The sequence below is a fragment of the Mastigoproctus giganteus genome, chromosome 8 (assembly GCF_048544385.1).
Source record: "Mastigoproctus giganteus isolate SK-2022 chromosome 8, ASM4854438v1, whole genome shotgun sequence".
NCBI lineage: Eukaryota > Metazoa > Arthropoda > Arachnida > Uropygi > Thelyphonidae > Mastigoproctus > Mastigoproctus giganteus.
In genome coordinates, this window is record NC_143582.1 from 74,967,100 (window position 1) to 74,979,859 (window position 12,760).

The following is a 12,760-nucleotide window of genomic DNA, read 5'->3' on the forward strand; positions in this document are numbered from 1 at the left end:
TCATCCCCTTTCTTCGTGAGTTTCCATAAGTTAAGGGTGCCTCCGTAGCCAGGTGGGAAGGAGCAGAGCAGCAGTGCGTAGCACACGCTTCTTGATTAGACCGGGGTTCGAGCCCGTGACCACCAAATACGGAGGATGCGGAAAGGTCAGGGAATGACCACCGCATATCCCGGAGCAATATGGCCTTAGTTGCTAATGCTCCTAAAAACCAAATAACAAACATAAGTAAAGAAGTCTTTGATGTTTTTCTTTACAATCTTTGCCAAAGATTTCTCAGTCTGCCTTCGCTTGCTTAACCTCCTTTGTGATTTGATTACAGATTATATGCATCCCATGCATTAGTAGTGCGTGCCTCCGTAGCCAGGTGGGAAGGAGCAGCAGTGCGTGTAGCACACGCTTCTTGATTAGACTGGGGTTCGAGCCCATCACCACCAAATACGGAGAATGCGGAAAGGTCAGGGAATGACCACCGCATATCCCGGAGCAATATGGCCTTAGTTGCTAATGCTCCTAAAAAAAACCAAATAACAACAATAACAGCATTAGTAGTAGTAGTGGCATGTGATGCAAGAAAGCAAGTGTATGAACTTATGCAGCATCAGCCAAAAAAAAAAAATTACAAAAAATTCCTTCTAAATGTTTGTCCAGTTCCTCCTTAAATTTATTTAACCTATCAACTTCCACAATGACAGATGGAAGTTTGTTCCAGCAATTAACCACTCGCTGGCTAAAGACAAATTTCCACACATCTATTCTACACTTCTCGTTCCTCAATTTGAATTTATGCCCCCTTATGTTCGTAATCTGAGCAAGTGGAAGTATTCCATCAACACTGAGCCTGCTCAACCCATTCAAGGCCTTGTACACCTCAATCAGATCACCTCGCAGAGAGAGAGAGAGAAAAAGTAAATTAAGTGTAAATTTACAATTTTAGTATTAGTACTGGCAAATAATGCAAAGAAGCAGGATTATACATCATCAATAAAAAAAAAAAAAGTCTAGCCCCACCACATTTTTCCATTCCTTCTAATAATTTGTCAAATTCTTCCTTAAATTTATTCTGGTTACTCACTTTCACAATGCTAGATGGATACTCTCCAGTGAAAAACAAATTTCCACACATTTATCTTATAACAATCCTTTTTCAATTCAAATTTATGTCCCCTTATGTGTGCCATCTTAGTAAGAGTTAGGATGCCATCAGCATTTAGTTTAGTTTACCTATAAAGCCTTAAACACTTCAGTCAGGTCTTCTTGGAGGCTCCCAGTTTCCAAGAATTGCAATAAGCAAAACTGAGTCTTTTTTATGGTAAGAATACCCTTTTGTGCTCTTGACTTGTTGCTTCTCTTTATACCTGTATGCAGTACTCAAGTTAAGGCGTACCCATTGCCATATACAATGATCATCTCCTGGTCCCTGCTGGCAAAATTACTGTATATCATGACAGAACCACATAAACTGCTTGAGGGAAAAGGTTGCTGCTCTCAAAGGAATTAAATCATATCACTCCTCAAGTTGTTGTTGTTTTGGTTTTTAGGAGCATTAGCAACTAAGGCCATATTGCTCCGGGATGTGCGGTGGTCATTCCATGACCTTTCCGCATCCTCCGTATTTGGTGGTGACGGGCTCGAACCCCGGTCTAATCAAGAAGCGTGTGCTACGCACTGTTGCTCCTTCCCACCTGGCTACGGAGGCACCCCACTCCTCAAGTACTCAGCTGCTCACATCAGTGACAAAGGCTATGCACATACATCTGGCTACATGGTGAGATCACCATGTATATATTCTGTTAGATCATAGAGTTTTTCTAATTTTATTTCTGATTTCATACCATTCCCTCCCCAGTTTCCCCTACAGAAATAATACTATAAATTTGAAACAGGAGCTATGATCCATTTCAAAATTTCAATACTTACTTAGAATATTTTAGGAATCTTAGTAATAAATTTCCATGTTGACAGGTTCACTTAGTTTGTTACAAATCATAAATTATTAACTATTTGCATACATTAACTAAGTTGTTTTTACCATCCTACAATTTTGAGAGTCCACACTGCATGAGTATTATTATTATATATTATCAATTTTATTATATGACTGTGTATATATATAACCTTTTTAAGAATTTAATGATATAAAATATTATTAATTAATTAATTAACTAATTAATGGTTTATGGACCTGGGACACTGCTAAATTTAAGCAGAAAGAACCCAACGACCATAATGGATACATAGGTTGAGAGTATAAAGGTAGGCAGATAGTGTTAAAGTGCTAACATAACAAGGGTTGATCATGACAAGGGTTGGATGGATCCAACCCTTGTCATGATCCAACCCCATGTATAAGACGCACCAAAATTAAGGTGTATCTTATACATGGGGAAATACGGTAATTGTAGAGAAGATCTGTACTGTGGTTGGTTGGTTGGTTTAATGGAAGTTTATTGGCACAAGGGCAACTAAGGCCAAATTGTGCCTGTCACAGTAATTCTGCAAATGATATATATATTTATTTTATTTTATTATTTTTTTATTTTTTATTTTATTTTATTTTTTTTTTCCAGTCATATGTCAGATAAGTTCATATAAATGAATTTCTTTTAAAAAATTAAATAAATCGGATAAATTTGCGTTATCACTGAGAATATGATTCATCTCTAATGAATTGTTTTGAGTTAAAACCGATTTAAAATTTGTTAGTCGAGCAGCATGATTGTAGGGACACTCAAGGAGAATATGTTTCACTGTAAGTAGGGTAGAACAATGACGACAGTGAGGAGATTGATCCCCTGTTAACAAATGGAGGTGGGTCAGATGAGAATGGCCAATTTGTGTCCTTACAAGGACAACCTCTTCTCGTCTGTTTAAGCGCGAACTAGATTTCCAGTACTGTGGCTGTTGCTTTATTTGGAAAAGTTTGTTATGGGTCTGTTGCTGCCATACTGATGTCCATTTGTCAATACATAACTGTTTTATGATGAGTTTACAGTCCATATAAGGAATCGAGGCAAGTGAAGACACTGGGTTGATTGGATTTTTTGCTGCTTGATCTGCTTTTTCATTTCCCTGGATTCCAGCATGCCCGGGAATCCAGCAGAATCTTACGTCTGTGTTATGCTCTGTGAGATTAATTAACTCTGCTCTGATTTCTTTCAGGATAGGGTGAGAGTTCAGACATTTATGTTGTAAAGAGGTTACTGCACTCAAGGAATCGGTGTAGATTATTATCTCTTCATTAGACCTGTTTTTGATGTGTTCGATAGCCATTTTTATTGCATGAAGTTCAGTGGTGTAAATACTGCAACTTGGGAAAAGTTTTTGAGAGATTGTACAAGTGGGAAGAACTACTGCAGCGCCCACATCTGTATCAGATTTGGATCCATCAGTATATATTTGCAGACAGTGTTTGTTTGCTGATGCATGAGCTAAATGTAGCTGCTGTATATTTTCATTGTTCAGCGCCTGTTTTCCCCATTTTCGAAAAAAGTCATCACATAAAGTTTTAAAAGTGGACCATGGAGGCTCTATTTCTCCGGTATCTTGGTGGATATTGTCGAGTGGGATACTCCAATACTGAGCAACATACTTCAATCTGATTCCAGCAGGTTTATTTTCATTTGGTTTGTTCCTGAAGAGATTTATGAAAGACGGGTTAAAGAGGTAAGGACAGATAGGATGTAGTAGTAGTAGTAGTAGTAGTAGTGGCACATGATGCAAGAAAGCAAGTGTAGGAGCTTATGCAGCATCAGCCAAAAAAAAAAAAAAAAAAAATCACACCATTCCCTCCAAATGCCTGTCCAGTTCCTCCTTAAATTTATTTAACCTATCAACTTCTACAACGACAGATGGAAGTTTGTTCCAGCAATTAACCACCCGCTGGCTAAAGGCAAATTTCCGCACATCTATTCTACATCTGTCCTTTCTTAATTTGAACTTATGTCCCCGTAGGTTGGTAATCTGAACAAGTGGAAGGATCCCATCAGAATTCAGCGTGCTCAACCCATTCAAGGCCTTATAGACATCAATCAGATCACCGCGCAGGTGCCTAGTCTCCAGCCACTGCAATTTGCAGAACTTAAGCCTCTCTTGGTAAGAGAATCCCTTCATTCCCCTCACCAATCGTGTTGCTCTTCTCTGTACACGCTCAAGCAAATCTACATCCTTCCTAAAATGAGGCCTCCAGACCTGTACGCAGTACTCAAGGCGTGGCCTGACCATTGCCTTATACAGAGGGACAATCACCTCCTTTTCCCTGCTAGCAAAATTCCTATATATCATTGACAAAACCCCATGACCCGCCCTAGCAGCCTGTCTGCACTGCTCAGAAAACTTCATATCTGACTGCACAATTACTCCCAGGTCTTTTTCATTTTCTACCACCTTAAGTGTAGTACCACACAGTTGGTACGTTTCTCTGGGGTTATTTCTACCCATATGCAGTACTTTGCATTTGTCAAGGTTGAACTTCAGTTGCCACTTCTTAGCCCATCTGCCCAAATTATCTAGATCCTGTTGCAGTAGCACACTGCCATTACTGTCATTAACAACCCTGCCAACCTTTGTGTCATCTGCAAACTTCGACATTAAGCCTGATATACCTTCATCAATATCATTGATAAATACACAAAACAACAGTGGACCCAACACCGAACCCTGTGGGACTCCACTAATAACATTAGTCCACGAAGAGCAGCACCCATTGATTACCACCCTCTGTCTTCTCCCACTTAACCATCCTTTTATCCATTGTAGCAACTTACCCTTAATACCATTCTGCTCCAATTTGTACAGTAGTCTTCCATGCGCAACAGTGTCAAAAGCTTTCCTGAAATCCAAGTATATGATATCAAAATTATTTTTTGCATCCAGTTCCTTTGTGACCACATCATAATAACCAATCAAATTTGTCAGACAAGACTTTCCCTTAACAAACCCATGCTGTGTTTGAGTTATCGCTGCAGTCTTGTCTAGATGATCCTGCAATGCATCTTTAACCAGCGACTCCATTATTTTACCCGGAACAGAAGTTAAACTAACTGGTCTGTAATTACTCGTGTCACCCTTCGATCCACCTTTGTGAATTGGGGACACATTTGCACATCTCCAGTCCGTGGGAACCTCCCCTGAGTCCAAGGATGCTCTCATAATTATGGCTAAGGGTTTGTTTAGTTGCTTTGCCGCCTCCTTTAAAATAACTGGATAGATCCCATCCACCCCAGGTGCCTTTCTTATGTTTAACTTCAACAATTTCTCCTCCACTTTGCTCTCAGTTATTACAAAATCATTAAGCACACTGCTACAATTTGATAACCTTCTTCCATTTTCAAATTGTAATAATTCCTCACGTGTGAATGTAGATGCAAAATACTCATTCAGTTTGTTTGCTATCTGAGCAGGATCATCAACAGTCGAACCATCGATGTCAAGTGGACCAATCATATTCAGCCCCTTCCTTTTAGAGTTTATATAAGTAAAGAAATCCTTGCTGTTTTTCTTAGCATCTTTTGCCAAAGATTTCTCGTAATCCGCCTTCGCCTGCCGAACCTCCTTTGTGACCTGATTACAGACTAGCTTATATCTGCTACAGGCTTCTGCGTCACCTGATAATTTATATGCATCCCATGCATTTTTCTTCTCTGTCACGAGTCTCATTAGTTCATTTGATAACCATTTAGGCCTAAACCTTGAACGATATTTCTTAATTCGGTATATAAAGTCTAGTAGCTTCCACGATTAATTCTTTGAATGCTTCCCACTTAGAATTTACTGTTTGTAACATCGTCAGTTGATCCCACTGTACAGAATTTAAAAACTGTCTGAGACCACTGTACTCCCCTTTACGGAAGCAAAAACCCTTTCCTTTACCCCTGACGGTAGTTACCTCTTTGAGTAAATCCCACTTCAGCACACTGTGATCACTGCCACCTAGTGGTTCCTTTATCTGCAAATTCTTAATACACGAATGATCACTGCTGATAACCAGATCAAGAGTGTTACTTTCTCTGGTTGCCTCTCGAACATGCTGCTGCAGAAAACAATCATCCAATAACTCCACAAATGAGGGCATACTCAGAAGTTTTGCAGCGTACGTAAGCAGCAGCATCTGTCTCCTTAAGGATAATGGAGGTTCATGTGCGTCAATATATAGACTATGCACTGGAGATGTTCAGAAGGCACCTAGAGCTATTCTAAGTGCATTATGTTGAACGGTATTTAGGGACTGTAATGCTGACTTTCTAGCTGAGTCATATACAGGTGCACCATAGTCTAGTCTGGATCGGATTATGGTTTTATATAAGTGAAGAAGGGAGTATCGGTCAGCTCCCCAGGATATTGCAGAAAGAACTCTAAGGATATTCATTTTTTCCAAACAAATAGTTCGTACATGCTGTATGTAACACTGCATGTGTTTCAGGAAGTTTAATTTCTTGTCCAATATTAAACCTAGGAATTTAATATTGTCACTGACTGGAATAGCATGATTTCCAAGGCGCAATTCAGGATCAGGGTGCAGTTTTCGTTTCTTGCAGAAGTGTATAGCAAAGGTTTTCTGAGGGGATAGTCGGTAGCCATTTTGTAACATCCATGATTGCGTTTTGTTTATTGACAGTTGGAGTTTCCTTTCAATGGAGAACATATTTTGCGAGTGACTGGATATAGTGAGATCGTCAGCATAAAGATAAGTCTCTACTGAATTCGGGATGGCTGTTGTTAGAGTGTGTATTCTAACTGCGAAGAGTGTGGCACTCAGGACTGACCCTTGTGGGACTCCTTCCTCCCGTATGCAGATTTTCGAGAGTGAACTTTGAAAACGAACCTGAAAGGTTCGATATTCGAGAAAGCTCTGAATTAATGATGGTAAATGCCCCCTTAGTCCTAGGGCATGTAAGTCACGAAGGATGCCATGACGCCACGTGGTTTCAAAAGCTTTCTCTATATCTAAGCTCACCATGACCAAATGTTCGTTCTTTATAAATGCATTTCGCACATTTGCCTCAGCCTTAATCATAAGATCCAGGGTAGACCTGTTTTTACGAAATCCAAACTGATCGTTGTTCATAGTAGTTTGAGTTTCAAGATACCAGGTGAGGCGACTGTGTACCATTTTTTCCAGAGTCTTACCCAGACAGCTAGCAAGTGAGATTGGTCTATAATTATGCGGGTCTGATTGGTCTTTTCCTGGTTTTGGAATGGGTAGGACAACAGAATGTCTCCAGGAAATAGGAAAATAATTTGCAACAAATATTCGATTGAAAAGTTTTAAGAGGGAGTAACGTGTGTCCTCATTTAGATTCTTTAACATTAGGTAATATATGCCGTCTGGACCAGGTGCACTATTGGCTGAATTTTTTAAGGATTCTTCTAATTCATACATGGTTAGTGGTTTATTGTAAGAGAGGGCTGACTTCGTTCCGAAATTTATTTTATATTTTTCAGTTATTGTTTTGGCTTTTAGGAAAGTTTGATCATATGCAGTTGAGGCAGAATGGTGAGCAAAAGATTCCGCGAGGATGTTTGCAATATCCTCTGGAAGGGTTATCTCCTGTCCTTTATAGACAATGATTGGGGAAGGAATTGATGGAAACTTACCAGTAAGGCATCTTATTTTCCGCCAGATTAGTCCTGCACTTGTGTCTTTAGTGACAGATGAAGCAAAACGAATCCAAGATTCCTTTTTAGCTTTTCGCCGGGTGTAGCGGGTATGGGCTTTTAGTTTCTTGTATATAATGAGATTAGCAGTGGTTGGATTTTTTCGAAACTGATTCCACGCCTTGTTCTTCTCTCTCTTAGCAGTGTTACATGCAGAGTTCCACCAATAGTTTTTGTGTTTGGATCCTTTATTTGAAGTTTGAGGAATGGTAGTAGCAGCAGCTGTCAATATTTGTTCTGTGATGTGTTTAACGGCGTTATCTATGGAGTGATGTTGTATAATATCATCCTCTAGTGTAATACTGGATGCGTATTTATTCCAGTCAGCTTTTGAGAATTTCCATTTAGGTCGACTGCTTACTGGTAAGTTTCTCCTTGTACAGAGCTTACAGATTATAGGAAAATGATCACTATTTAATGGGTTCTCTGAGACTCTCCAATCGAAGTCTGGAAATAATGTGGGTGTGCATATTGACAGGTCTATAGCAGAGGTTGAGCCTGTTGGAAAATGAACATAGGTGTGGGAGCCTGTGTTAAGCAGAGTGAGATTATTCTTCGCAAGAAAAGTCTCTATCGCGTGTCCCCCGGTTGTCTGCCTGCAAAGATCCCCATAACTGGTGATGCGCATTAAAATCGCCCAATATGCAGAAAGGAGAGGGTAGTTGTAGGATAAGGTCATTTAGTTCAGTTATCGAGTAGTTCTGATTTGGCGAGATATATATTGATACAAGTGTAAGCGTTGAACCAAGAGCAAGGCGTACTGCAACAACTTCTAAAGTGGTTTGTAGGGGAATACGTCTGGAAGGGATTTTCCTGTCAATCAGTATAGCTACACCACCATGTGGAGAGTTCCTGTCATGCCTGAACATTGTATAGCCTTTAACTGAAAGTGTCACTTCCGGAGAAAGATTCATTTCTTGTAGACAGATGCCTACTGGATGATGCTGATTTATCAAATCGTGAATATCGTCTGTGTTGCTACGGAGGCCTCTACAATTCCATTGAATCAATTGATCCATTATTTAGTTTTTGAAGTATGTGTTTCTGACTGTTTTTTAGAGCCAATCTGTTTATAGCGTTCCAATTTTATTTTATCTTTTCTCTGGAAAGTGGGTCGTGCAGTATCCATGTCTTCTTCAGCGTGTATTTCTAAAATGGTTTCATCATTATGTGTTTTGTCATCGGTTTCCATATCTGCGGTTAGAGTATTTTGCAGTTTAAGATTTCTTAGACTTTCAGATACTGAAAGTCTAAGAAACAAAGAATTGGAAGAAATGGAATGGCTGTCATCTGTTTGGATAGAAAATCAAACAAAAAACAAGTCTGCTTACAAAAGCATTAGCAATATTTTATTACGTAATAGTCATAATAAAATACTTACGTATTTTATTACGATTATTTATTGTGTTTGGTAATGTTTTGGTTACAAATGTGTGTTCAATCTTGGGTGGTCAGCACCTAACCCTATTTTTCCCATAGGGCCTGTTGTTTATATTGCACGATTTTGCATTTCACGAGAGTTTCTAGGAACACAACTATCGTGCTATACGAGGACTGACTGTACTGAACTCCCACCTGTACCACGTGCTGCATAAATTTCATGTCAGAAATGGAGGCAGTACTTCTTGCCTTTGTTTCCTTTGATTTTGGCGGCTGGCCCCGATGAAGGCGCCGAAATCACAGGACATACGGCATTAAGTATTTCTAATTACTTATTATTATCATCTTTCTCTTCTTTGTTCTCCACAATTACAATTTCAGTTATGTTACCACTTTAACACTATCTACCTACCTTTATACTCTCCACCTATATATATATATATATCAATAATATACAAAAATATACCTTTCATATAAGTCTCATTATAAAAGTTTGGCATTTCCCATCCATCATCATCGTCATCATAGTAATGTGCATAAGTACTGTGGTGAGATGGAGCAATACTTTCAGCATAAGGAGCTGGGGCACCATAATAGAAATTAGTCTGTGAGCTGGTTAAATCAACAGCTGATTCTGGCATTTTTTTGGGTTTATTTTTGCGTGATGACCTAAAAGTAATCAAATCATTTACTATACATATATTCACAAAAGATTACAAATTGTACTTTATGCAATTCAGAACTTGGATTGAGAAAATTTCATCCATTACAAAGCCAAATATCCCTATTTTAACCGTAAAAATATAGGAGCATTACAGGGACTTTTCAATAATTACATCAATCATAAAATATTATTGTACATCATGCCATACTATTGAATTAATTTTTATGTATACAGAAATTTGAAGGGGAGAAAAAGCTGGCTGTAACCCTGTAACTGCCATCCCAATAAGTAATATTTAATATATATATTTTTTTTTAATTAAAAAAATTTGCACTAGTTAAGTGTTTTAGGTTTAAGACTTTTCTAAGATTTATATTATTTATATACAAAGTGATTCAGAAAGATATGGCATAACTTCAGGAACTGATTTCTGAGGCACTGGGAACCAATCAATGAAATGAGAAAATCACTGCATCATTGTTCCCATGCAGTAACCACTGCATGGGAACAATGAGGAGGAGCTCCATCATGTTGGAAGTATATTCAACATTGTGTAGCCAAAGGTACATCTAACAGTTGCAGCAATTCATTTTACAGAAATTGTAGATCAATCTGTCCAATAAGATGACCCTCAAAAATAAATGAACCAATCAACTGATCTTATAGGATTCCACACCAAACATTAACACTGAATCAGATGTAATGATGCAAATAGCAATTGTCATTTGGCCAATTACAAAATTCTAGCTGTTGGACAGGATACCCAACAGCTTGAATTCAAGGTGTTGAACACTGCATGTGAAACTTTCCAGTTTCAAAATCAAAAAAAGTCAAGTTTTAATTACCACTTTCTTATACCACAAGCCACTTGTGATCTAAAATAAAAGCCAAAAGTGTTAATTTTATAAAATATTCAGGTAAAGGGTTATGTCATATTATTAAATTACAGGCTTGACCCTAGAAATGCATAATTTAATACTAAAACTGCAGTGACTTTGACTTTCCAAAATATTTCAAAATCAATACAGAGAAGGGCTAGCTGTGATTTAGTAATATAGAAAGACACTGGAACATACATTGTAGGAAAAAGCCCCTAGGCTGACTGTCATGTAGGTTTATCTCCTGAAATAAAAGTTACAATGAAATTACAAACTTATCTACTCATGTGATCATACAGAGTATAAAAGAAATAACAGCTATATATGCTTGAATTAATGAACTTTTTCACAAAAGTAGAGAATGTATATAGAAATATAATAATAGTTTTTAATTTAAAAAAAATTCATATTTTATTATAAACAAAAGCAGCATATTCATTTTTAAAAATTCTCTAAAATTAAAATAAAAAAATTTGCTTAAGTGCATTATCAGGATCTAAGCATATTTTTATCATAGGAATGGTAAAAGCACACTTTTACCATTACTATGATCAGACTTGAATTTCTGTAAGGTTGCAATTTTCATGAAATATATATGGTGGGAGGTTGTTCCAGAATATGGAAGTTGAAGGAATGAAGAAGAAGAAGAAAAGTTGGTTCTGTGAGTTTGAAGTTGGACAGTAAAAGGATACTGACTGGTTGTGGCTATTTATTTGTTATGTTATTTGGTTTTTAGGAGCATTAGCAACTAAGGCCATATTGCTCCGGGATATGCGGTGGTCATTCCCTGATCTTTCTGCATCCTCCATATTTGGTGGTCACAGGCTTTAATGCTGGTCTAATCAAGAAGTGTGTGCTAAACACTGCTGCTCTTCCCACCTGGCTTCGAGGCACTGACTGGTTGTGGCATGTGTTCAGATTGGTTTGGAAGTGAGAGTAGGAATTATGGAATCTAAATCAGAAGAACAGTGCCCATGGAAGTTTCTACAGAAAAGGCATACAGCAGAAACAGAATGTCTATGAAACAGAGAGTGGGCAGACGTTAGAGATGGATCATTAATTAATCCAACTGCTCTCCTTTGAACAGAATCTAGAAACCTGAGAGAGGTTTTAGGGGCACTGCCCTAGATGTGAGAACAATATTCCACGGTAGAGCGGATTTATGATTTGTGAGAAAATCCAGTTTTTTTGGATGCAGAGGAAGCAATATTTGTGATGGGCTTGTTGATTGGTGGAACAGACTCCCATATTTTGTTGTGGAAGTTGATAGGCTAAATAAATTTATGGCTGAGCTGGACAGACATTTGGTACCAATGGACAGGTGAAATGGGAGATTTTTTTTTTTTTTTTGGCTGATGCTGTGTAAGCTTGCTTTCTTGCATTGTATGTCTCTACTAATGCTAATGCTAAAAGGGATTAAAAATTTAAACTGGAAAGCAATGGTTCCAGGATAGTATGAAAATCTGACTTCAGCCAGAGAAATTGTTGGAATAAACTTCTACCTGGCATAGTGGCAGTTTAATTTGAATAAATTTAAAGCAGGTTTGAGGAGATTGTTAGAGGAATGGACAAACAACACACACACACACACACACACACACACACACACACACACACACACACACACACACACACACACACACACACACACACACACACACACACACACACACACACACACACACACACAAGTAATAGCTGCAGAGAAAAGAAAAGAAAGGTAAAAAAAATGAATCACAATAAATAAATAAATAAATACTTATAAAAAAATTATATTGTCATATAATTGTCAAGTGTCAACCACCAGATTTGCATGACAAGATGACAATATAGTGTCCTCTGTTTCTAACATAAAGTACATGCCATGGTGCCTCCGTAGCCAGGTGGGCAAGAGCAGCAGTACATAGCACACACTTCTTGATTAGACCGGGGTTTGAGCCCGTGACCACCAAATACGGAGGATGCGGAAAGGTCAGGGAATGACCACCGCATATCGCCGGAGCAATATGGCCTTAGTTGCTAATGCTCCTAAAAAAAAAACAAATAACAACATGCCATAGCAAAAAAAAAAAAATTAATAAATAGCATTAAGGAGTGGGGGGGGGGGATTGGAGAAATCCAAAGTAAAATTATTCATGAAAATAAGGGTATAAGGAAGGTTATATAGAAAGACAGCATGCAATTT

The 12,760-nt window shown here is 38.2% G+C and overlaps 1 protein-coding gene across 1 annotated transcript in view; it reads right to left on the minus strand.

Moving 5' to 3' along the window:
- LOC150081645 (uncharacterized) overlaps window positions 1–12,760 on the minus strand; it is a 981,095-nt gene that overhangs the window by 37,077 nt on the left and 931,258 nt on the right. The window contains exon 53 of the mRNA XM_090380575.1: window positions 9,500–9,702. Within this exon, the coding sequence (XP_090236701.1) occupies window positions 9,500–9,702 (203 nt within the window). The remainder of the gene's footprint in view (window positions 1–9,499; window positions 9,703–12,760) is intronic.